The sequence below is a fragment of the Staurois parvus genome, unplaced genomic scaffold (assembly GCF_062004578.1).
Source record: "Staurois parvus isolate SC_StPar_1 unplaced genomic scaffold, SC_StPar_1.0 ptg000445l, whole genome shotgun sequence".
Lineage (NCBI taxonomy): Eukaryota > Metazoa > Chordata > Amphibia > Anura > Ranidae > Staurois > Staurois parvus.
The window spans coordinates 3,200,653-3,226,922 of NW_028318241.1; the positions used below are offsets into that span (position 1 = coordinate 3,200,653).

At 41.5% G+C, this 26,270-nt stretch overlaps 1 protein-coding gene and 1 long non-coding RNA gene across 8 annotated transcripts in view; one reads left to right on the plus strand and one right to left on the minus strand.

Moving 5' to 3' along the window:
- LOC149453630 (3',5'-cyclic-AMP phosphodiesterase 4D) overlaps positions 1-26,270 on the plus strand; it is a 1,049,085-nt gene that overhangs the window by 617,916 nt on the left and 404,899 nt on the right. The window contains exon 1 of one of the 4 annotated variants that reach the window (XM_089688056.1): positions 6,294-6,560. The exons of the other annotated variants lie outside the window; for them this stretch is intronic. Coding sequence (XP_089544182.1) covers positions 6,472-6,560 — 89 coding nt within the window. The 5' untranslated portion in view covers positions 6,294-6,471. Of the gene's footprint in view, positions 1-6,293; positions 6,561-26,270 lie in introns of those variants that run through there. 4 annotated transcript variants of the gene reach the window in all.
- Positions 1-26,270, minus strand: part of LOC149453631 (uncharacterized) — a 144,977-nt gene that overhangs the window by 49,355 nt on the left and 69,352 nt on the right. For 2 of the 4 annotated variants that reach the window (XR_016314417.1, XR_016314418.1), the window contains 2 exons: positions 2,631-2,821; positions 18-338 (listed from right to left, as the gene is read on the minus strand). This is a non-coding gene — a long non-coding RNA (uncharacterized LOC149453631). Of the gene's footprint in view, positions 1-17; positions 339-2,630; positions 2,822-7,412; positions 7,568-26,270 lie in introns of those variants that run through there. The other 2 variants (XR_016314416.1, XR_016314419.1) reach the window with 2 other exon arrangements.

Consider the following 26,270-nt stretch of genomic DNA (forward strand, 5'->3'; position numbering starts at 1 on the left):
TGTTGCTGATTTCCTACCTTCACTGAATATGTCATCCATCTTCTGGTTAACTCGGTAGTTGCTCTGAAATAGCCTATTCATTTTCAAATAAAACAGTTCATTCTCTTTGGTTCCCTGTTTGTAAGACTGGTGGCTGCTGCGCCTCCTGTTCCCCCAGCCACTGGTCTTGGCACATCCCTTCTGTAGTTCTTTCTCCAGGAAGCAGTGGTGTAATTCAGCCACACTTGCAGTGGTGGGTGGAGCGAGACTATCAGATGCATTCAACCTGTACAGGCCTGGTGTATCCACCCACATTCGCTACAATTCCTTCTGGTGATGGTAACTGTAGGTTCCTTTTACTGCAGAGAGAGAGGAGAAGATTCAATGTTATCCCTGCTGTTTCACCTCCTCCTTGGTAGAGCAGATGCTTTTATCTTTTGAATTACAGAGATGACTTCCTGAAAATTTAGATAGACTTTTCTCTTCAACTGTAAGGAATTTCACAAATGTATTAAGTGCTTGGAGCAGGGGCGGACTGACAACTCATGGGGCCCCCAGGCAATAGGGGATCATGGGGCCCCTGTGTCCTTGCCCAAACTCAAAAAAGCCTATGAAAAAGGTACCAGGGGCATCTCATGGGGCCCCCTACTGACCCCAGGCCCTCGGGCAGTGCCTGAGTTTCCAAATGGTCAGTCTGCCCCTGGCTTGGAGTTATGTGTAGGGGAGTGTACTAACAGGTGATTTTTTTTGCCTATCCCTTCTTTAAGTTATGTACATGAGTTAAAAATGTAGCAAATATAAAGTAGGCGTTCTTCCAATTTGGCTGCAAAAGTGGAAATACAGTTGAAGCTAAAATATCAGGCTAAGAGCAAGTATACATTGTAAAATATACATCTTTAACCAGTTGCCACCCAGCCTATAGCCAGATGGTCGCCGGGTGAACAGCTCATCCCTCCCGGTGGACACCATATGGCATCCTTTCAGGAACGCGCATTGCGTATGTCCGCAGGGCCGCGCTGCGACGCGATCTGTCACCGGCCATGTACCTCGCACACGGCCGATGACAGATCTGTGTACCGGCCCCGTTGCCAGTACCATGTGACCTGCTTTGACCAATCACAGCAGGTCACATGACAGTTGTATACAATAAATGGCTTCCTTTCATGCCATCCATTGTATACAAGTGTGTCTAGCTGTGAATGGTCACAGCGATCACATGCACAAGCTGGGCCAATCACAGCCCAGCTGTGTCATGTGATTAGCTGTGGCCAAATCACAGCTAAGCAAAAAAAAAACCCTGAATGAATCAATTTCATTCAGGTAAATGCTTGCTTATAGCAAAGAAATTCTTTGCTATAAGCAAATTGTGTAGAAAAAAAAAATCCTGATCACTTCCCCAATGTAGTACAATGTTACTATGGTAACATTATACTACTTTGGTCATAGTGAAATATGAAAAAAAAAATCTTAAAAAAAGAGAAAAAAATGTAATAAAAAAGAAAATAATTTTTTTTTTAAATTATCAATTTTTTTTTTTCGTACTGTCACTAGTCAGTGTCCCTGATCACCGCCATGCCAGTTATATGATGACGCTGTACTGCACTGGTGACAGTATGTAAAAAAAAATAGTTAAAATTATTTTTTTAATTTCTTAATTTTCTGAAAAATTATGACAAAAAAATTACAACTTCAAAAAACTCACCATGCCTGTTATGACATATGTCGGACTGTCTACTTTGCAATAAGTAGTCATTTGGGGGATATCTGTACTGTTCTGACATTCTTGGACCTCAAGAAATTAGATTGGCTGTCGGTACTTCAGGATTGATCAATATTCAGATATATCCCATAGTTTGTGAACTCTATAACTTTCCTACAGATTGTCATTGTCAATTGTCATTTAAAGTGTGAGAGCTCTGAAACCTGATAATTGGCTTGGGCAGGAAGGGGGTAAAAGTGCCCGGTATGGAAGTGGTTAACTGGTAACCCAACTGAAATATAATAATTTAAGATAGAATTTTAAGATTCACCTATGGCTGGTTCTCTTTATTGAAAACACTGTAGAGGGCAATAAGAGAGAGAAGGCATAAGTCACTCCTTTATCTGTTTGTATGCAATATTTCATTAATACCTGACTAAAACATGGGTATTTTTTAATCTTGAACATTTGCCTAGCAAAGTCTCAATGCAAGAAAGGGCAGAATATTTCCTGTGCAAGGCCTGTTCGGAACCCTGCACAGCACATGTAGCACTTCTTTTCAGTGCAACACATTGGACTGCAATTCACCGCATTGCACTGTGCTGCGGCAAAAAAAAAAAAGTAAACAATGCGATGCACTGTTGTCATACATGCTGCTGGTGTGAATGGACCCATAAAAGATAGCTTCTGTGTAACAGTAAAGGGAGATGGATAAAAAGTAGAAAGTAGTAGAAAGAACTGGCATACGGTATACCAAATCTCATTCATAGCAGAGATTTGGCATGTATCCCCGTGGTTCTTTTATATTTTCTCAAGTATGTTTGTGCTTTTAGCTTCTGCTCCAAGTGCAGCTGAATCAGTGTTTAAACACACACACCTACACAGCCTGTGTGCTTCAATAAGGTTAATTATTTGAAAGTAGATATGTAAAAACCATTCATAACACACTTACAGCCGGATTACTTGAGCAGGAAACAGCTAATCAGGCCTAATCCTTCTCTGCAGGAGGGTGGTAGTAGAGATCAGAGCTCTTTCTATGGCGGCTCCCAAGAGACCACTGATAACGGTCTGTGGTTGTGTACAGTGGTGCTTGGAGGATTTCTAGAAAGGCACTGTAGTGATGACTGTGCAACTAAAGGGAACCTGTCACATAAGAAAAGATAAAACAAATTGGAGTAACTGTATGATAGATCATAAAGTGCCAGTAAATATTGCTGTTTATTTATTTATTTCAGGCCATCAATTTACGCAGTGCTTTACACATATATATATATTGTACATTCACATCAGTCCCTAACCCTCAAGGGGCGTACAATCTAAGGTCCCTAACTCACATTCATACATACACATACTAGGGACAATTTAGACAGGATCCAATTAACCTACCAGCATGTAACATTTCCCCAGCTGTGTTCTCTAGGAGCCCTGACCTGTGTGCATACAGTCTGCAAATATGGATTTCGGATCCACACAGACATTACCCATCCTCATCCTACAATGCAGTGTAAACCCTGGTCATTAAGGAGCCCCCAATGCATTGTAGCATATGGTAGTGTGTCTGACTTGTTTACAAACTATGCCCAAAGTGGGGGGTGCATAGCCGCTTGCTGACTGCGCACTGTAGTTTTACTGCTACAGTGCAGGTCAGCTGGGCAGAATCATGTATAATTTATTTCAGGGTAGGGGGTGCACGCACCGACCCGGCTGCGCTGTCACTGGCTTCGACGCATGCTGATCAGCGGGTTCCAGCCAATGATTCATAACCAGGACCCGCTGATCAGTGGAGCGGATGACAGCAGGGATGTGCTGTTTTTTGTCTCCCTGCAAAGCAGGGAATAAAAACTGTCACGTCTCTTAGTATAAGCACCACACAGTAAACTTATGAACACTTGCTAGGCACACAGTTAAACCTCTGATTGCCCCAGATGTCAACCCCTTCCTACGCAGTGTCATTAGTACAGTTTCAATGCATATTATTAGCACTAATCACTGTATTAGAGTCACTGGTGATGTCAGTGACTGTTAGTTCGCCAACAGTGTCACTTAGTGTCATATTGTCCACCTCACTATCACAGCCCCGCTTATCACTGCCATTACTAGTATAATAAAAAAACGCAAACCAATCAATATACATTTATTGTTTTGGGGTTTTTTTTAGCAGACATGCAGCAGAATACATTTTGGCTTAAATTTATGAAGAAATTTTATTTTTTTATTAGATATATTTAAAAGCAGAAAGTAAAAATTTTTTTTTGTCCTTCTTTGTTTGTAGAATAAAAAATAAAAAAGTGGTGAGCAAAGAAAACCAAAAGCAAACTCTATTTGTGTGAAAAATTGAAACAAATTTAGTTGGGGTACAGTGTTGCATGACCGCGCAATTACCAGTTAACCACTTGCCGTCCGAATGCTGTTTATAAATGGCAGGACGGTGGCACTCCAGGGGTGGGTTGTCGTTCATAAACGGCACCCGCCATTCCTAGCTGTGTCCCTGAGAGCGCGTAGCAATGCGATCCGGTGCCCGCTGTGTCCTCCAGACACAGTGAAACACCGATCGTCGGGCGGGACCTCTGTACGAGGTCCCGATCATGTGATCACTGATAGGCCAATCAGTGATCACATGCAAAGTAGTAAGCAAGATGTCACTTGTGACATCATTGCTTACTACGTGTGAAATCTGTGAATGATCACAGAGGTCACATGGTACAAGGCTATTCACAACAGCCTTGTACCATGTGACAAGCTGTGACCAATCACTGCTCACTCAGTATTTCTCAATGGCTGCAAGAATGCAGACAGAGAGAAAGAGAAATGATTGCTTTTACATCCTATATGGGTGTAAAAGCAATCACTGTAAAAAAAAAAAAAAAATCTTCATCACCCCCCACAAGTAGTACAATGTCACCATGGTGACACTGTACTGCTAGGGTGACAGTATGTAAAAAAAAAACAAAAAACAAAAATAATATAAAAAAATAAAATAAAAATAAAAAATTTTTTAAAAATTATAATTTTTGGTTATAAACTAATTTGGCTTTTTTTTTTTTTTTTACTAAAAAGATAACGGAATACATTTCGGCCAAGATTTATGATGAAAGATTATTTATTTGCAAAATTTATAAGAAAAACACTTTTTTTCAAAATTTTTGGACTTTTTCATTTACATAGCAAAAATAAAAATCCCAGCGGTGAATAAATACCACCAAAATAAAGCTTTATCTGTCTCAAAAAAATGGTAAAACACTCATTTGGGTACAGTGTTGCATGACTGCGCAATTGTCATTCAAAGTGTGATAGCCCTGAAAGCTGAAAATTGCCCTGGTCAGGAAGGGGGTAAAAGTGTCCGGACAGGAAGTGGTTAAAGTAGTGTGGTATAGCAAAAAATGGGCTGGTTATGAAGAGGGTAAAATGTGAAGCTGAAGTGGACAGTAGTGGAATTTTCACATTATCATACAGTTGTACCAATTTGCTTTATTTATTTTAAGACACATGCTTCCTCTCAACCCACTCATGAGGCACTTAGTATTCATGTTGTAGGTATGGCTTCCCCTTGGCCAAATACCCTATATTTGCTGCAGAGGCGTCCCTAGGGTTGGTGTCACCCGGTGCGGTAACACTTGGTGACACCCCCTCCGACGAACCCTGCAGAATGGATCGGATCTGCGGATTGAGCATAATGGACTGGACTCCGATCCATTATGCTCAACCCGCAGATCTGATCCATCCTGAGGGGATCGTCAGCTTGCTTTACAACTTACCTTTTTGTGGAGCAGGTCCAGTGTCACCCCATGTGGTCAGTGTAACCCGGTGCAGACCCCCCCGCACCTGCCTTGGGACACCACTGATTTGTTGGCATCCTCGTTTTCTGAATGACACTGAAACCAAACCCATGGAACAGCATCCCGGTGTTTTCAAACCCCCTGACCTTCTGTTTATAGCACAGCTGCAGTGTTTGCTGGATAGCAGCAGTCTATTTGGATTTTAATTCTGGTTTTACAATACGGTAGTCAGATCTGTAACATATGGAATGGAAAGTGCTCATTTATACCAAAGTCACTTTAACCGGTTCCTTTATTGCTTATATATACTGGGATATTTGACCCAATTTTATATTGTAAAGTGCTGAGCAAACTGTTGGCGCTATATAAATCCTGTATAATAATAATAATACACTATTGGACTAGTAATTGTATTTCCTTGTGCTCTATGGCACCATACATGGGCTCATATATAATATAATATAAAAATATATAATAAGGAGGTGCAAAATGCAGCAGCCAGTCAAATTTCATCTTTATTCAGGAGAAACCAGCTGCAGCCAATCAGAAATCATCTCTACTGTTCTGACGTGCTATTGCTCTTTGCACATATTGCACTGTTTACTTATAAGGCTGTTAGTATGAGCTCAGTGCTATTAAGAAATAACTTTGCCACATGTGAGGGGTGTTTTTTTTTTTATATTGTCAGTTGCTATTCTTGTAAACAGATCAGTAGATTTATCTCCAGAGATTCCCACTGTAATACAGAAGTGTCTGGTTGCAGAGATCCCAGTGTGTGACAGCTCTTTATTAGGGCAGGTGTCACTCAGCAGGAAATCCTGGTTATCCCTTTAGTGTGTGTGTGTGTGTGTGTGTGTGAGGCTCCCGTGTTTTTTCCCTGGTACATGAGTGCCTGAAGAATCCCCAAGGGTGCCAGGACGGCTTCATGGTCTCTGCACGGTGCCCCCTCTATGTCTGCCTGGATATTTATCACCTTCGGGATCACATTTTCCACTCGGAAATAACACTGCCCTCTTCATGGCCTTCCTCTGGGATTCAGCCGGAGCCCCCGGCCCCCGCCTGTCACCCAGAACCAAGATGAGACTCAGGTTTTTAAAGTCCTACAGGTAACACGCGTTAACTGTCTGTAGTATAGCTTGACCTTGTGTACAACATATTCTTGCTTGTATTTAGTGATTAGTTTATGACATTTCAATATGTGTCTTTATATATGGAGGAACTAGTATTAATACACTAAGCCCAATATTATTACCTTCTGGCATTGAAAAAAAAATGCCATGCAAACATTAATAGAATGATAAGCATATTTAAATGCTTGTCACTTACGTCATTTCTGTACAATATGGATTAGTCTATATTAAACTGGCTTATAACGACTCAAGTCAGCCACATGTAAAGCAAGATACCTTGGGTACACTGGAACAGGAACTGATGAATCCTGAGAATTGCAGAAAAAGAATTTGTTGTCTGTAGCAACCAGTATCCGCTTGCACTCTGTAGGTACTGGGACAGTACAAAGTAGAATCTGATTCCTACTGGTTACAGATCCACTTTTTACTGCCATTTTATTTCATCAACAATGATTATTTATTTTTATATCAAGTTTGAATTTAATTTTGCAATTCATATTATTTTTTTAAATAATACAATGCTCGTATTTTGAAAGTACAAGTATATATGACCTATATTTTGTAACATGAATATTTTATTATTATAAGGCCTTGTTCACACAGATGTATAGAACAGTTGATTTGTGTTATTGAAGCTTTCTAAACACTTTGCAAAGTCAATGCCTGCTCTGTAACACAAAAAGTAAACAATCAGGTGCACACATGTAAATCGTAATGAAATCACATGAAAAATCATGTGATTGCATAGCTTTTCTTCATCTTAAAGTGTTACTAAAGGCTATTTTTTTAAATTTTGTAAAAAATTTAAATAACAAACGTTAAACTCACCTGCTCTGTGCAGTGGTATTGCACAGAGTGACCCCGATCCTCCTCTTCTTGTGTCCTCCGCCGACAATCTTGGCTCCTTCTGTTCTTAGTGTGTCCCCATAGCAAGCCGTTTGCTATAGAAGCACATGGTGTCACCACACTCCATAGACTCACACAGAGGCCTTAGCCCCGTCCCTCTCTTCCTCCTCACTACATTTGATTGACAGCAGCAGGAGCCAATGGCTCCTGATGCTTCTTGACACCCTGTGTGAGGCAGAAGCGAGGGGAGAAGAGATGCAGCCGAGCACAGCACTGGATCTCTTCTCCTCTCTCTTCCCCTTCACACAGGGAAGGGGGAGGACAGAGAAATACATTGCTCAAAAAAATTAAAGGAACACTTTTTAATCAGAGTATAGCATAAAGTCAACTAAACTCCTGGGATATTGATGTGGTCAGTTAAGTAGCAGAGAGGGTAATTAATCAGTTTCAGCTGCTTCGGTGTTAATGAAATTAACAACAGGTGCACTAGATGGACAACCCCCAAAACAGGTATGGTTTTAATTTTTACCCTACTCATCGTTTCTGACTGTTTTTCACTAGTTTTGTATTTGGCTAGGGTCAGGGTCACTACTGGTAGCATGAGGCAATACCTGGACCCTACAGAGCTTGCACAGGCAGTCCAACTCCTCCAGGATGGCACATCAATATGTGCTATTGCCAGAAGGTTTGCTGTGTCTCCCAGCACAGTCTCAAGAGCATGGAGGAGATTCCAGGAGACAGGAAGTTACTCTAGGAGAGCTGGACAGGGCCGTAGAAGGTCCTTAACCTATCAGCAGGACCGGTATCTGCTCCTTTGTGCAAGGAGGAACAGGATGAGCACTGCCAGAGCTCTACAAAATGACCTCCAGCAGGCCACTGGTGTGAATGTATCTAACCAAACAGTCAGAGACAGACTGCATGAGGGTGGCCTCTAGTGGGCCCTGTGCTCACTGCTCAGCACCATAGAGCTCAATTGGCATTTGCCATTGAACACTAGAATTGGCAGGTCCACAACTGGAGTCCTGTGCTTTTCACAGATGAGAGCAGGCTCACCCTGAGCACATGTGACAGACGTGAAAGGATCTGGAGAAGCCGTGGAGAACATTATGCTTCCTGTAACATCGTTCAGCATGACCGTTTTTGGTGGTGGGTCAGTGATGGTCTAGGGAGGTATATCTATGAAAGGACGCACAGACCTCTACAGGCTAGACAATGGCACCTTGACTGCCATTTGGTATCGGGATGAAATCCTTGGACCCATTGTTAAACTCTACACTGGTGCAGTGGGTCTTGGGATCCTCCTGGTGCATGACAATGCCTGCAGTTCCTGGAGGATGAAGGAATTGATACCATTGGCCCCCACGCTCACCTCACCTAAATCCTATAGAACACCTGTGGTATATCATGTTTTGGTTCATCCATGCACCTCAGACTGTCCAGGAGCTCAGAGATGCCCTAGTCCAGATCTGGGAGGAAATACTCCAGGACACCATCATCTCATTAGTAGCATGCCACAACGTTGTCAGGCATGCATACAAGCACGTGGGGGCCATACAAACTACTGAGTATCATTTTGAGTTGCTGCAATGAAATTTCAGCAAAATAGACTAGCCTGCTGCATAATTTTTTCACTTTGAAAATCCTCTGTAGGTTGATAGTTTTCATTTCCTTCAAACGATGGGGCATCCCTTACGTTCCTAACACAATACCCAGTCCATATCAGTATAGATATACAGCATTATATTTTTCCCCATTGAGATCTGATGTGTTTTCAAAGTGTTCCTTTAATTTATTATGTATAAAACATTTTTTACCTTAATGTAAGCAATGTATTAAAGGGAAAAAAGTTTTTACCTTTGGTATCACTTTAATGCGTATCTATGGTTGGAATTTTAAATCATTATATTCACTTTCACATTGAATTTAAATTATTGCTAGCCCACTCCTATTAACTTGAATGATCCTGAATTATCCAACACATTTACTTCCTATTCTGTAACTCAAAGTCACTATGTCCTGTGAGTAGGCACTGCTGTGTCACACATTTCACAAAGCCTGCCTTCCGAACTACAGCTGTGCTAAGGGGAGGAGTTTTAGGAGGCGGAGTCAGCACAGGAATCACTGCTTGCAGGCAGCAAGGAACCATGGGACATGTAGTCCGTAGGAATTATTATTATTATACATTATTTAAAAGGTTTGCTCAGCACTGTACATTTTAGTGGGGGACAGTACATGAGACAATACAGTAACAAGACAAAACACGAGGGGTTCGAGGGACCTACTCTTTCGAGCTTACAATCTAGGAGGGAGGGGATAGTGGTACAGGAGGAAGTGGCTGTGGGGGATGGAGTGGTAGGAGGAGTGTAGAGTGTAGATCCGCTGTTAGGTCAGGGTGGGGTAGGCTTCCCTGAAGAGATGGGTTTTCAGAGTGCGCCTAAAGGTGAGGAGGGAAGGTGACAGTCTGATAGATTGGGCTAGTGAGTTCCAGAGGATGGGGGAAGTCCTGCAGTCGGGCCTGGTAGATGGAGACCAGGGAGCTAGAAAGTAGGAGGTCTTGTGAGGAGCGAAGATTACGGGTAGGGTGGTATTTGGGTATCAGGTCGGTGAGGTAGTTTGGGGCAGCGTTATGAATGGCTTTGTATGTCAGTGTTAGTAGTTTGAGATAATAAGGGAGTGAACAAGTTGTTTAGTAGTGTCTGGGGTTAGGAACGTACGTATTTTGGAGATGTACGTATTTTGGGAATTGAAAGTAAACACCAGAGGAGAAGTTGCAAAGCATGAAGAGGATCCAGGAAGTTGTGGAAAGAGATGGGCAGCAGACAGGCAGAACTCACAACACAAAAGAGGATTTTCCAAGTAATTTCAGATTGTCCAATATAACTATTGATCATATTGTTATTACAATGCTGATGTTATAAAATGAAAGTGTACGCTTTGACCATGGATCTCATTTATTCTCTCCAGGAACATTTTGGCAGGTATGGGAAACTTGCAAAGCTTGCCTCATTTCAAATCAGTAGCAGTGTACCCCAAATGTATCTTAGGTGCTCGCAGTGTGCTCAGAAAGCTTTTCCTTTTTAAGGAATTTTCTTCCAGAAATAAAGTCATTTTGAAAGCTTCAAATTACAGTTTACAAAGACTTCATAAAAATATCCAAAATACATACAAAATTTGCATTAGTGCTTTAGGCATGTTAAAAGGCTTTCCTTTCAACACTCCTGTGAGCTCATCCCAAATGTATTAGCTACTGAAAGGTTTTCCTAACTGCTTCTGATCCTTCTATGAAGTGAAAATCTGTCATAAATGTTGTCGATTTAGGCTGAACCTATGGTAAAACCATGTATAAGGTCACCATCTGTTAAAAAGTATAACTTCATCTGAAGTTATTGATAGACCTTGACTTTTCTGGTGAAATTGGAGTTTTCCAGCATCCTTGCATCTGCTTAGCCTCCATTTTGGTCCTTCATTGTGACAACATATTCCCCAACCAGTAGGAAGGCGTGTAAGATGCAGAGTGAGGCCAAGATTGACTTTGCAGGAAGAGGTACTTAAAAATATTGTAAACCTGGACAGGTTTGCTTGCATGCATCTCACATAAAATGTTTTCCTAGAGTTTAACTGCCATCATAAATTAATCTGAAAACAACTGTGTTGATTATGGCCAGCACAGTTGGTGCAATACAGGACTCCGGCATACTGTCATTCTAAGCTTTCTGCCTGTACATCGTTCGTCGTACTGGTAGGCAGTTTCACACTAACAGGAAGAATCCATGAAAAACCACAGCACTCAACAGCGCTGTGGTAGCTCATTGATAACTACAAGCCGACATATGCAAAGGATGTTGATGCTTGTAGTTTTCACATTCACAGAATTCTGTGGCTGAATGAAGGTTGCGCTCCTTTCAAAAATGGACAGCTGGTACATGGAACTTCTCCCCGTACTGCTGTCACAAAGAGGGCTCGGATCGCTGGCTGCAGGAGAAGGAACATGTTACATGTTCCACCCTAAAAACGGTTGGAACATGTAACATGTCCCCAAAGGTAAACTTATCCTTTTATCCCTTTCACTGCCAGAGCCATTTTTGCGGGATTTTTGCACAAATGTTTAAAAAAATCATTTTAGCCCTGAAGAATAAATAAAACCCCCAAAACATTATATATTTTCTGAAAGCAGACAACCTAGATAATAAAATTTTGGTAGTTCCAATTTTTTATGTAAGACCATATTACCGGAAAGGTCTAGGAAACTAAATTTCAGTAAAAAAGCCGAGGTTGCACTGAGTAAATAGATACCCAATATGTTAAACCTTAAATTTGGGTGCGCCTATGAAATGCCTACAAATTTCAGTACCCTATATTTTCTATAGGCGATGCTTTAAAAGCCCCCTATATCATCAGTTTAGTGTTACAGAGGAGGTCTGGTGCTAGAATTATTGCTCTTATTCTAGTGTGCGACGACATGTAACATGTATTGCAATCAACGTTTTCATGTGTAGGCACCCCCTACATGTGCCTTTGTATGTTTTATTGGGAGGTGTAACTTTAATTCCTTACAATTACATTTTTTTTTTTGGCAAAAGATTTTTTCTTAGACATCTAGGGTCCAAAAGACCCTGCATTTCTCCTCTGTGTTCTACTGAATGTAATGCAGTGCACATCACACTTCAGTACGTTTTTTCCTGGCCTCAATGGCCGGGGACCCAGAAGTGACATCTTACAGGTCACTTCCAGGTCAGGAACAGGAGGGGGAGGAGAAGGGACATGTTTTGATCCCGGGCCCGTAGATGGTCAAGCAGAGCCTGGGATACATAGCGGAGGGGCAGCCACTTTACAAGGGTGTGTGGAAGTATTTGTCTGGCAGCACAGCCAATCGAATGCTTCCTCCTGACAAGTAAGCTCTGCTGCTTGCCCAAAGCAGGGCTAAACGTCACAAAAAAACTACCTGCCCAGCTCCCAAAAACTGCATGTCTGGTGCGTTGGCCGATATATATTGCACATCTCTGTTCGGTAATGCTTTTTTGAAGCTTGGCAAATGCCCTTTGTGTGTGTTGATTTTCTATTCATTTTATAGGGATCCAGTAGAACCCTGGCTCAGTAGTACCGCTGCTATCAGATCCCCTGCTTAGCAGATCTCCAGCTTATTGATACCCTCATTCAGCAGATTCCAGCTTATTAGTGCCCTTGTTTAGCAGATCCCCTGCTCAGTAATACCCCCCAGCTCTGCTGATGTCCCATTCAGTAGTAACCCTCAACTCTTCTGATCCCCTGCTCAGTAGTAACCTCCCGCTCTGCTGATCCACTTCAGTAGTAATTCCCAGCTCTGGTGATTCCTCACTCAGTAGTAACCCCCAGCTCTGCTGATCCCCAACATAGTACTAACCCTCAGCTCTGCTGATCCCCCGCTCAGTAGTAACCCTCAGCTCTGCTGATCCCCCACTCAGTAGTAACCTCCAGCTCTGCTGATTCTGCACCTCGCAGTCCTCTGTTTTTGGTCTCCACTCAACTTCCACTATAGCATACCCGAGTTGCACACCATGTGCGCCATGTGCAAGATGCTTCAATCCAGTCCAGACCCCACTCATCTTCCCGCTGCTCCACGGTGCACACTAGATGTGACGTCTGCACCAGACACTTCCGGAATATATACACATGAACTGGAAGTGATTGCTGATGGCACCTTTCCGTTTTGCTTGTTGGTTTCCCAGTGCATCCTGGGATATCTCATACCTGCAAAACCTCCAAACCAAAGCAAAACTAACTCTGAATAAAAGCCCGTCAAAAGCAGCAGGAGCTGTTAGCGAGCTTTGTCATAGACTTCTGTGGAGGCTTTGGAGATGCTGTGAAAGCACCAAAAAAGTGATATGGGGTGTAATTTGTGAAATAAAACAAAGCTTACCATTTTATTTAGTAACAGGTACTTGGATTGGCATTCAGAGCGCTTTAAAAAAGCTTGTGAAATGTTACATTTTTGAAGCAAGTGTAAACGAGCCATAAGAGGAGGTCCAGGCTCCCCCTAAAATATTAAAAGTCAACAGCTACAAATACAGTAGCTGCTGGCTTTTAATATAAGGACACTTACCTGTCCAGGGGTCTAGCGCCATCCTCACCTGGGCTAGTTCTTCAGTAGTCTCTGTGTTCCTGGCTGCAGGATAGCAAGTAAGGGAAACCGAAAGCGAAGCCTAGCGACTTCAGAGCCGGTTTCCTACTGCGCATACGAAAGTCGCACTGTGCCTTGTGAATGGTCCCATAGTCTTCTGGGACCTGTGAAATGTTCCAGAAGGCTGAGAGGGGAAGGAGGGGGGCAAAACTTCTGGATCAGTTCGTAGTGGTGAACTGAGCCAGAAACAGGAGCGGGTACCTATTAAAACTAGGTACCTGCTCGCCCCCCAAAAGTGCCAAATGTGGCAGCATCAAGCGGAGCTTCCCCTATTTGGGTGGAGCTCTGCTTTAAGGATCCCAGGTATGGAACGCTGCCTAATTTGGAAACCTCCCTTCCTGCTTGGAGGCTTGGGTGTTACCATATTCAAAAATATACAATATTTTAGAAAATAAATATCACATGGAAAGTGGGGGTATTTGTCCAAGGTATGCAGACCTGGAAATTTATTCTCACAGATCTCACCACTTAAATAATTGAGAGGTATGAGAAATACTTAGAGCTCTGAAGAATTTATCGAATGCTAAAATATCAGTTTTAGTGGACTTTCACTGTTTGGGGCAAAATAGTATAGCACGCCTCCTCTTCAGGTACTTAACCTTCCATGAGTGGCCAATCAGCGGGTTTGAGTACTATCACGATGGGGGGGGGGGTGGCTCTAGCAATTAAACAGCTTGGAGGGGGAAGCAAGTACAAGGTAAGTAGTGGAGGGGGCCTGTTAATTTTCCCTGATTGGGGAAGGGACAGTCTTGCTTTAAGCTTTAGAACCTTTCTAGTACACCATTAATGTTTGTCATGCATGCTCCATTATCCAAAAATCGATCATTTAAACTAGTTGTGTAGCCCAGTGGTAGGGCAGCAATGTACATAGCATCCTTCACTTGTGTGTAGTAAGATGAATATTCCATATACTTTTGACTTTTTGAAGCATGTGTTGTATTTTTTTGTTATATAGCTGTAATTGTGTGTACAGTTCACTCAAGCCTTCTTCAGGAGCCTGGTAAGAATATTTTTGTTTGTACTCCATCGTAATGTTTAATCATTCTGACATGCAGAAGTGGTTTGTGTATTTCATTGTGGACATTTTGTTGTTAGTTGTTGTAAGCATAAAAACTATTAGTCAATGGCTTATGCTGTGCAGTTAATACACAATTGGACCAATTCAGTACAATCTTCCTAATTCTTCAGTGCTGAACAAATTATAATTGATGTTGCTAAAGGTAGACCAGTACAAGATTAATTCTCAGTTCTTTCTTTGAGTTTACATACTGTATAAGAATGTATTGGGTATGACCAAATGTGGTACACTCAGTGTTAGCAAATAGCTCATCGGATCATTCAGATTTCAGTTCAGTGTTTTCATAGCAGTGAAACATAAATTCTGATTAGTTGCTATGGGTATTTTTTTTATTATTTTATGTAAAGTATAGCTTTAGTCAAAGAATCAGAAAGGATTCATCCAAAAAATTAAATGTCATAGCAATGTTTCTTTTACTGACAGGTGCAGTAAAGTGTCAGTCTACAGCTTTTTTTTTTCAATTTTCGTTGGTGCAGTGACCAGGCTTCCACCCACCAAATATGTTGTAGTCACCATTTGCATCTACTGATCTTTCAGAGACTACGGTGTGACATGGTGACATATGAGATCACATGATCTAAATGTTCTGCAATGTGCAGCCTCCCCCTTCCCTGATATCACACCGGTTCATGGCCCAACTAAACCTGGCCAAAGGACTTCTCATGGCCTTTAAAATGTCCCGCTATGATAAAATGCCTCAATGAGTGCTGAGAGGTATAAATTCTCAGAACACTTGCAGGGCTTCTGGAACACATGGTGATCTGAGTTTCCAAGCCTACACATTTGCTGTGGTCATTATCTGGTCTTCCTGCTTTTTACTCTCTGTTGGATTTGCTTTTATTTTATATTGTGAATGATGTAGCTGGAGGTGTGGAAACACAGAGATGAGTCTGTACTTTAGAAACTCCCTGGTGGACAGGAACAAAGTGGGGAATTAGGACAAGTAAATGTTGGGATAACCCTGACATAGGAAGCTAGGAGTTGACTCAGTCCACATATCTTAACCTATAACTGAAATATCACTTCTGGGTAGACTGCCCCTTAAACAACATTCACAGATGAAAATATAAAAGTTTCAGGTAATCTTCAGAACTTGAAGTATTATAAATGAGGATGACATAGTGAGAGCGATAATTTCCAACATGATTTTCCAGTTATGGAATCCCATAAATAAAAATTAACAGTAGTAATTTCATTCCCTTCTTTTATCAGTTTTTGCAGCCAATGCAGAACAACATGCCACACATAAGCCCTTTTACATACATTGTTTGTGAATTGTGTTAGTAGCTCTATCACAAAATGCATATTTCATATTTAGTCCTGATCATAATAAGTAAAAACGAAAAAAAAGAAAAAAAAGCATGGTAGCCAATCAGCTTGTAGGTTTTATTGTCAAAGCTTAACTGAACAAGCTGCAGTTAGACTCTGACTGGTTACTATGCACAGTAGCTCCGGATTCTGTGTGCATTGGTTTTAGTAAATTGTTCCCTATGTTCATTTTAAAGCACCTTTACATCTCTCATGAGAGTTTGTTGTGAATTGTAAGCAGAGCTCCAGAGATGTAGGCAGTCCTTGTACCTTTGAGGACCATCAAAGAAGACTGGGATGTGTCTAGTGTATCTCAGGTCTTGCTTACAAAGTGTGACATCATCCTCCAAAAGGGCTAGAAAGAAAACATAAATCTCTGTATTAGCTGCTGATTGGGGACCATTGACCTGAGTTAAGGACCATGTCACTGGCTTGGGGTTCAACAGCACAAGGCATCCATATATGTTTTCTGCTGCTCAAGGTAAAGAGACTCCCAATCTCCAAGCACAACTCCTCCTGTAGGTGCTAGCCCAGCTCGTGTGCTGCATAGATGAGAACAAAGGCTGTCCGATCGGCAGCACTCCACACAATCCACTTTATTGGACCAAGATATAACCAACACAGACAGTGGAAATACAGTGGGGGACTGGCAGGTAAATGCTTTTCACGCTAAAGACAGTGCTTATACACAGGGCATCCAGTTATAATTTACAGAGCTACAGCATTTGTCACATGATATACTACAAAATGAATGCATGTAGAGGTCAGAAAGTTCTACCTGATATACTATTGTGTTAGAATAGGGCAGACCTCGGTAGCAGAACTACAGGTAAAGGAAACTTGCCGAGAGAAATAAGAAGACTACTGTTACTTGACTTTGTTTTAGTTGCCGCTGTGTTGTGCTGGTCAATAAGACTCCAGCACTGACTCAAAGCTACTGACTTAAAGCTACTGACTCAGAACAAGCCTGAGAAAATACATTTAGAGTGTAGTCAGATTTGACTTTTTCCAGGCCAGTGAATCAAAGTATTGAAGTAGCCAGGAAATCATTTTCAGAAGCAGAACTCTCGTCATGAGTTTCCTTTGCTTTATGGTCAGAAGTCACAGAGCTACATCCCTGCTGTGGATCATGGCAATATACTGTAAATTTGTGGGATCATTTATTATAATCTGATCCATCTCACTGTTTATGAGCCCTTGCCACAACATCAAGTTTAAAAAGTATTTGTACGTCTGACTTTATAATCCACAATGTGACATGGAGTGTTCAGGGACAATTTATTTTAAGGCTAGTTGTTATGACATGAGTGACCTGTTTACTTGGAGTCTCATGACAGCTTGTCCCAACCCCTAAAAATAGAATTGCTGAAATATGTGTGTGTATTACACCAGATGAAGCTTACAGAGGTCTGTGTAGAGAATTCCATTCAACTGTAATGTCTGGTACACATGATGAGAACACCAGACGAAAAACGCATCAGAGCGATCATTTGAAAATCTATTAATTAATACACTTTCGAGAGCCAATCATGACAGTTCATGCAAAATTATCCAAAGGGACAAGCATGTAAATTTTTCTCGTAAGAAAAAAGAATGGACGATTTTCATGTAATTAGTATAGTATTTGTATGAAAAAAATCAAGTGACCAAGACCAAGCATGCTCAGAAACAAAAGAATACATGACATTACATCACTTCCGAAGTTGTATTCTGTGTTACGAGAATTTCCGTAACTGTAGTAACCTATTTATTTTTTATATGAGACTGGCATGCCAAAAAACTTGAACAATCATTCATCCGATATTCTCACCATGTGTACAAGGCTTTAGAAATATAGCTAACTTTTTTTCCAGCCTGGGTTTAGCCTTAGGGCTCATTCACACCATTTACATTGGGCTGTGCCTTGCCCAATTCAGTCCCAACACATAGATGATTAGCCTTAAAGCAGAGCTCCACCCAAAAGGAGAAGTTCTGCTTTAAAGACTGGTCCCCCGCTCCCCATTAGGGATTGGCACCTTTGGGGGGCGGGTACCCGAATTTGGCAGGCACCTGCTCCCACTTCCGCTCTGATCGCCTAGGCGATCGGAAGTGGAAGATGTCCTCCCTTCCTCCCTCCCCGTAGTCTTTTGGGACACGTGACAGGTCCCAGAAGACTACAAGACCATTCAAGAAGTGCAGCGCTACTCGCGCATGCGCAGTGGGCACCTGGCTGTGAAACCGCAAGCTGTCACAGCCGGTTGCCCACAATGAAGATGCCGGCACCCAGGGAGAGAAGACGGCCGGTAAAACAGGCTGCAGGGGACACACTGCGGGACCGAGGGACAGGTGAGTGGCTGTTTTTTAAAAGTCAGCAGCTACAGTGTTTGTACCTGCTGACTTTTATTTATTGACAGCGTGAGTGGAACTCCGCTTTAAGTCCTTGAGTGCAGTTCACACTATGGCCCTGCAGTGGTTTCTCTGCTGAAAAAAGTAGGACACGCTTTTCTGTTTTTCAGCACAGAATGTTGAGATTCACTACATTGCATCACAATGTTCTGCGGTGCATAAAGACTAATGAAATGTTATTTTGTGACATTTCAGTAAAGATGAAAAAAGCAAACTGTGTAATTACAACATATTAGCACTGCTCCCTTTGGTATAACACAGGGCAATGTCCAGGCAAGCTTCACACATAAGTTATGATATTGGTAATTGGTGACAGTGAAAGTCGTTTCAAAATGCCTGTATAGATTTCATCTAAATCTTAAAAGAAAACAGCCTTCCTTGTCACAGGCAATCATTACAATAAAAATAAAATGCAATTTCTATCCCTGTTTAGGCAACAGACCAGAGTCCAAGATTTTACAGTTTATGTTCCTATTCCAACCTCTTTGTGATTTGCCATTCCCCAGCAGTATCATAAGTCTTAGATCATTACATTGTGACATTGCTATTACAGGAACATTAGTTTTGATGTTTTTAGTCATGGATCTGTGTTGATTTGCTGGTGCAAGGTTTGTCCTGACAAGCTTTACATTCAAATACTCAGATACTGATTGTGAGAGATGCCAAAAACGTTTTATAAATTTAAATGTGACTAAGTTTTGATCCTGAGCAGTCAAATCATGCCTGAACACATTTCATGATGATTGGATCAAGGTCACTGTGCTACATACAGTATGTGGGTCTAAATGCTGTGCCAGTCATTGAATTGAATAACATGGATAAGCTACAAAACGTGTTCGAGAACAAGCCCAGTTCAATGTGACTCACTACTGCTAGCCAAATCTTGGAAAATTGACTCCAGGTAAATAAAGTCTTGTAATTTTTACAGGTGAAATAGTTATACATGCCACAGACTTCTCTTTTCCATCCAGGCATAATTGTAATGCTCCAGATCACCAAGATCTAAAAAGTGACCTTCATGCCAATAACCTCATATTTTTTCCCAGTACCAAACACATATTGCTCTTCTCCTGTCTCCTTACTAACGCATGGTCCACATTTTGAAGGCCTCTTAGCTATTATGTGCTCCGTCCTCCTCCATCCACTGTTAATCAAGAGTTAAGTGATGCAGATGACAGAGAGGCATTTGATTTTCTGCTGCAGACAGATTAACATAAACGGAGTGGATTTTCTCTAACTTTAGCTCAGTTGCATTGTTTCCTGGACAACATTAGCTTTTCAGTAATTGATTAAGGCTCATTAAGAGTTGATCCTCAACACTGTAGATGCATATGGACAAATTTAAAGGATAAGTTCACCTTTGTTACATATTACATTGATATTCAGGGTGTAACATGCTATGAGAGGACCGGCCCCCATTGTGACAGCTAGCGGGGGATCTTCTCCCCCCCCCTTTCCCCCACTAGTTGTCACAAGTCGATGCCAGCCGCATCGCCCACTCTCTGTGTTCTGTGATTGGGGAACCTACAAGTTCCAACAGCCTTTGCCTTTGTCAGCTTGTAGTTTTCAAATAAACCACCATGATAGTATTGAGCGCTGTGGTAGGTTAATTTATTCTTCCTGTCAGTGTGTATCTGCCGGCCCATACAAGGGACAAGCAAGCAGACATACTGACAGGTCTGCAGAAGTCCTGCATGGCACCATCCATTTGCTGAACACTGATGCAATGCTTTCCAGGCTCCCAAAACAAAAACATATAAGTGCACTTTTTTTTACCTGAAAAATAATGTGCATTTATTATTTTTTGGTTAAATGTGAACTTATCTTTTAATTGAACCAGTTATTTGGTACATACTGCAAAATGTTTGCAAGGATCAGTAGAAAAATCCCCAAAGTTTGGTAACATTTCCATTTCTTTCCCACTATTTAAATGAATTACATTTTACAGGCTTTGCTATCACATATCTGGCAGCATTGTCATTTTAAGTAAGTTGAAACTCTCAAAGAAAGACCACATACAGCAATAAAAACCTGGTGTTTAGCTCCTTCCCCTAGCATATGGCGCGTGCATACATTAAAGTGGGCTAGCTATAAAATTTTTCACACAGCCAGTGAATACCTGCAGTGATCATGGATGGACACATTGGGGTAAATTTACTAAAGGCAAATAGACTGTGCACTTTGCAAGCGCAGTTGCACTCATTTTGCCCACAGCTTGGTGAATGTGATAAAGCTCTGCTGACTTCTATCATCCAGTCATGTGCAAACAAAAGTGCTGTTTTTTTATATTCCTTGCACCTGGTTCTTAGGTGTTCTTTACAAAGTTAAGCTTCATCTCATTCACTAATGTGGCAGTTCTGGGCACTCTCACAGTGGGAATCAAGGTTATAACCCAGGATTCTCAACTACACAGGTTGAGGGGCTCCAGGTGGTTTGCTCAATGCAGGGGAAACTGGCTTTTCAGTTTCCTCCGTTGTTCGTAAACTCTGTTTTGGGACCTGGGGCCTGGAGATTTCGAAGTGATCTGGGAGGGATGAAATCTCCAATCCTGGGTCCATGTCTTCTGAACCCCCAGCACACTAATTGTACAGGTGTGTACAGGGCTTTACATAATAACCTGACTGGGGTTCTGGGCTCCACCCCAGCAGACAGGAGGTCGTTGCCCAGGAGTCAGGAGAGCTCCACCGAGGAGAGGTGGGAGCCAGAGCAGCAAGGGGCTGATAACTATGTGCAAAGAGTCATTTACAAAAGAGTCTACAGGAGACAACTCCTGTGAGGGAAATCTATGGTTTTGGACTTATGGAACTTTCTTTTAAATAAAATTGGGCAAAAACGGCCTTTAAAAAGAAGAAATTGAGTGCCTGTGTGCTTTAAAGCTCTACCCTTGATGCTATTTCTCACAAGTAAGCTCTGGAGAAAATCAGTGCAACTGCACTTGCAAAGTGCACAGTCTATTTGTCTTTAGTAAATCCACCCCACTCTGTCTGCCTCCAGCCACGATCACCCCAGGTAATCACCAACAGTAACGAATTAGTTGCAGTTGTCATCAGCCTTTTATTGCATTGTATGGGCTGAGTAGCCACAGCTATTTGCACACACTTGGTATTCAAGAAACAGGAATATATAGATCTTTGTTGCTGGAAATTGCAGGGCATGCTAATCACCCATGTGAAAAGACCCTAAAACAATGACAGTTTTTTGTTAACCCCTTCATGACAAAGGGTAAAAGAAATCTAAATGCCTAAACACAATTTTGCAACTTTGTGTTAATCAAATTGTGCATATCAGCGCAACTATTTGTGTGTCCAGTTGGATTATATCTTGGGTTTTTTTTCAGGACAAAGTGGGCTTTGGTAGTAAATGGTACCAGATATCTCCTGATTTTTTTCATTATCAAGGGAAAACTGGCTAAAAATATAAAAAAAAATAAAATTTAATTTAGAAGTAAATTTCTTGTTATAACCATAACGTACCATCAAAGAACAACTCAAATAAGTTCTCCTGCTCCTGATGATTGCAGTGATACCATATATGCGTATGTTATTTGTTGTTTGTACACATAGTATGACCCAGATAGTGTGCAATTTGCGTTTTTTATCCTACCTAAAACACCCTGACACTAATACTACTTTTAATGCTTTAAAAAAAAAATCCTGCCCAAAATTTACTAATCATGTATTCTGACCCTGACTTTGATCTTTATTTGACCCTAACACTAACCCGGGCACTGACCTATATCTATCGTTGATCAGGTATTGTTTTTCTATATTTTTTTCTTTTTTTTTTACTACACACGTTTGCTTACATTATCCCTGCATGAGAGATATAAACAATGTTTCTCTTCCCCCTTCAAAGAGGAAAAAAACACAAGTGCAGTCTGCACAGTGAGGAAAGACAAAACAGAGGGCGCACAGGCCTAGTGCATTACCATAAATAATGTTTAATAAAAAATAAAGTAGGTGTTGTACTCACAAACAACAATATAGTCAAGGCACATCATAAAGAACAGCTGGGTCAACACCGCGCTGAGTAACAGTCCGTAATAGGGAGTGTAGACGTCCAAAAGGCTGACGCGTTTCGAGGACTTGCCTCTTCCTCAGAGCCAACTGGCCAAATGTCTGCTCCCTCTTTTATATGCTCACTACTTGTTAAACCAAAGGTCACATGGGCCATCCTGGACACTCCCCTGTGTAGGTGGAGGAGTCACAGGGGCAATTGACATAGTGTAAGTAAACACGAAAGGTCTATAAAAAAATATATATATATATGTGTATAAATAAAACCATTGAAACTAGTGACAATCATAAAATCATATGAACCATAAGAAGTGTGCACAGTGAAAAATAAATAAATGGAAAGTTACACATATATATAAAATAAAAATCCTTCCCTGGTGATGCACTGCACTGCTCGCCTTTAAATAAATGGATGGATGGATGAGCAACGCTACGAAGCTGCCTAGTGCTCTGCTTGCCATAGACAACCATGGGACATGGATTTAATATAGAGAGTAGATCTGAAACCCAGCAGAGACACTTATTAATTCATAGAGATGCAGCCTACAGGGTGTGTGCTTATCATTCTAGTATAGTCATATGATGAAACGTAGGCATGTGTGGCAATGTAGTGCACCATGGATGGATATGCATATGCGATACTATATACAAGAACAAAGGAGATATCTCACTAGTAAAACATAAATGTTGATATAAAACGTTACAAAAAACGTCTTAATATGGTTCACAAAGTTTAAATAAAATAAAATTAAAGTATTGTTACAATATAGTATAATATCTGGTAAAATAGGTATAGTGTATGGTATATGTGTGTATGCACAGACATGGAAGCATAAGAAATATAAATATATAGGAAATTATAGAAAAAAAAATTATAATAATAAAAAAATAATAAAAATTAATAATTATATAAAAAATGTATAAAAGATGTATGTGTGTGTTATATATAAGAATTATATAAAAATGTCAAAGGTGCTATGGAACAAGCACTTGCAGGATGAGAAAGCAGTGCTCGAAGAGAGCTCACTGGACAACATGCGTGCGCACATGTGTGTGTAACACGTCCACATGAGCAACTGCTTTTTAGTAAAAAACATGTATATACATACATACATAAACCCACACACACATATGGAAACTGAATGAAAAAATGGGTGACCAATGAATGACCCATAGACACAAGCGCATGGGAATGCGGTCATACGCATGCGCCTAAGGGTGACACAATAAATATGAAGTGAGCAACCTAATGTGTAAGGATGCAGGGTAAGGGTAGCTATACTGATGATACTATAGTAATCATAGCTGATGAAAATGAATATATCTAAAGCATACATCTGTAGTGGATGGTGTACCCACTATAGGTCACAAGGGAAATGATGGAACTAGCACTAAAGAGGGGGGGGAGAGAGCAAAAAAAAAAAAAAGGGAGGGGGTTTGGGAGAGAGACAAAAGGGATGAGAGTAGGACTCTAGGGAACATGTGCAGCTCAGCAGAAGGTACCTATGCATAACGGGGAGTCAGTGGATAACCCCATGTATCTCAAGATCTTCATTAAGCCCAGTGGGTGAGAGGGAACCCAGAGTGAAGATCCAGTAGGTCTCCCTCTTACATAGTCTTTGGAATTTTCTTCCACCATCTGAATCTCCTGTGATGGATTCAACCCCAAATACTTTCATGCCTGATGGATCACCACTGTGTGCCTCCTGAAAGTGCCGTGGTACGGAATATTTGTTTTTGCCTTTATTGCTCTCCTTGTAATTAATGATGTTACATTTGTGTTCGCCAAACCTGACCCTCAAGGGGCGCATGGTTCGGCCAACATATAGGAGGCCACAGGGACAGATGAGCCCATAGATCACAAAAGAAGTACCACAGTTGATGAACTGCTTAATCTTATATGTACGGCCATTGGTGGCAGCCACCTCTTTCTTTCTGTGGCACATGTATTTGCAGGTTCCACAATTGCTCACACCGCATTTGAAACTGCCCCTTTGATCAAACAGGGCAGACCAAGGATTGACCGTATTACTGGCACCAGCAAGAGGCTTCTTAATTCTACTGGGTGCTATGTGACTCCTGAGATCCCTAGGTTTCCTGAACACAATTTCGGGTCTGGGGGCAAGGCTCTGACCAAGAACTGGGTCCTGCTTAAGAATTTTCCAATGCTTTTGGATGCTGCGCTGTATGTCGAAGGCTTTGGTATTGAACCTGGTGCAAAACCTGACCTGGTTATTACATCTATTGTTGGGGTCTTTAGTGGCTTTTTTGGCAGCTGTGTGTGGTATATGCAGTGGACTCTCTTCATATTGGCCCCAATACTTCTGGTATGCTTCCTCGATGTGGACCTCACTGTAGCCTTTTTCAAGGAACTTGGTCCCCAAGATGGCGCTCTGTTCCTCATAATCACCTCTGGTGGTGCATGTTCTCCTTAACCTGCAGTACTGACCAAAAGGGACATTACGGATCCATTTGGGGTGGTGATGGCTACTAGCGTGCAAGTAGGAATTGCCTGCGCTAGGCTTAAAATGCGTTTTAGAGCAGATGTTGCCATCAGAGTCTGTCCGTAGTTCAAGATCTAGGAATACCAGACTGTTGGCATCCACCACATGTGTGAAGCCGATTCCAAAGGGGTTATTTTGGCAGTGTGCAAGAAACCCATCCAGATCCTCGTCTGACCCTTGCCAGATGATTAAGATATCGTCTATATATCTGGCATACAGGGCCAGATTGCCCCGATATGGGTTGTTGTTCCATATTGCTTCCTCCTCCCAATACCCCATGAAGAGGTTTGCATAGCTAGGGGCAAATCTAGCTCCCATAGCCGTGCCTCTAATTTGTCTGTAGAAGTTCCCTTGAAAGGAGAAGTAATTATGTGTGAGGGTATAATGGATGGCTTTTTGTAGGAAAGCTACTTGAATGGGAGGTATGTCACTATTGTCCAAAAAGTGTTTGATGGCAAACATGCCATATTGATGCTCGATGGATGTGTAAAGCGAAGTGACATCCAAGGATAACCATTTATATTCTGGACACCACTTTGAGGAACATAGGATCTCCAACATATGCCCAGAGTCTTGGATGTAGGATGGTAGACTCACGACTAGTTCTTGGAGGAAATAATCAATGTAGCATCCCAAATTGCTGGAGATGCTATCAATGCCAGCTATGATGGGTCTACCAGGAGGATTAGTCAGGTCTTTGTGAATTTTTGGTATATGGTAAAAATAAGGGGTCAGTGGGTGTTGTTTGAGCAGGAATTGATATTCATTGTTTGATAGTATTTTATTGGTCAGAGCCTCATCCAGCAACCCTTTTAAAGCATCTTTGTATTCCGGTAGGGGGTCTCTGCGGAGCTGTTCATAGGTGTTACAATCTCCTATCAGTCTAAAAGCTTCCAAAAGATATACATCTTTGTCCTAGATGACCAGACCACCCCCTTTGTCAGCTTGTCTTATGATAATATCATCTCTGTTTTGTATGCGAGTCATAGTGATGTCAAGGTTCTTGCCCCCGAAACAGTGTGAGATGTTTTTTGGAATGCTATGATGTTTGTTATGTTCGCAGATCCTCTTGATATCCTCAAACACCATGTCATAAAAAGTTGGGATGAAATTCCCTTTAACCCAATGTGGATAAAAGGTGGAGGCAGGTTTGAAGGTTGTGTGAATGATGCTGTCTTTAACTGTTGACACATGATCATCAAGGGCCAGTGCAAACCCATCACATTCACCTTCCTGTAGTAAAGTTTCCAGCAAGGGAAGTGCGGGATCATTGCTAATGGAGCTGCTATTAGGTAACTGCTCTACCTGAGGAACTGCAGTCATTAGAGGTTCTTTTTTGAGGGTGAAATACCTCTTGACAGTGAGGTTTCTGACATATTTGTTGAGATCTAT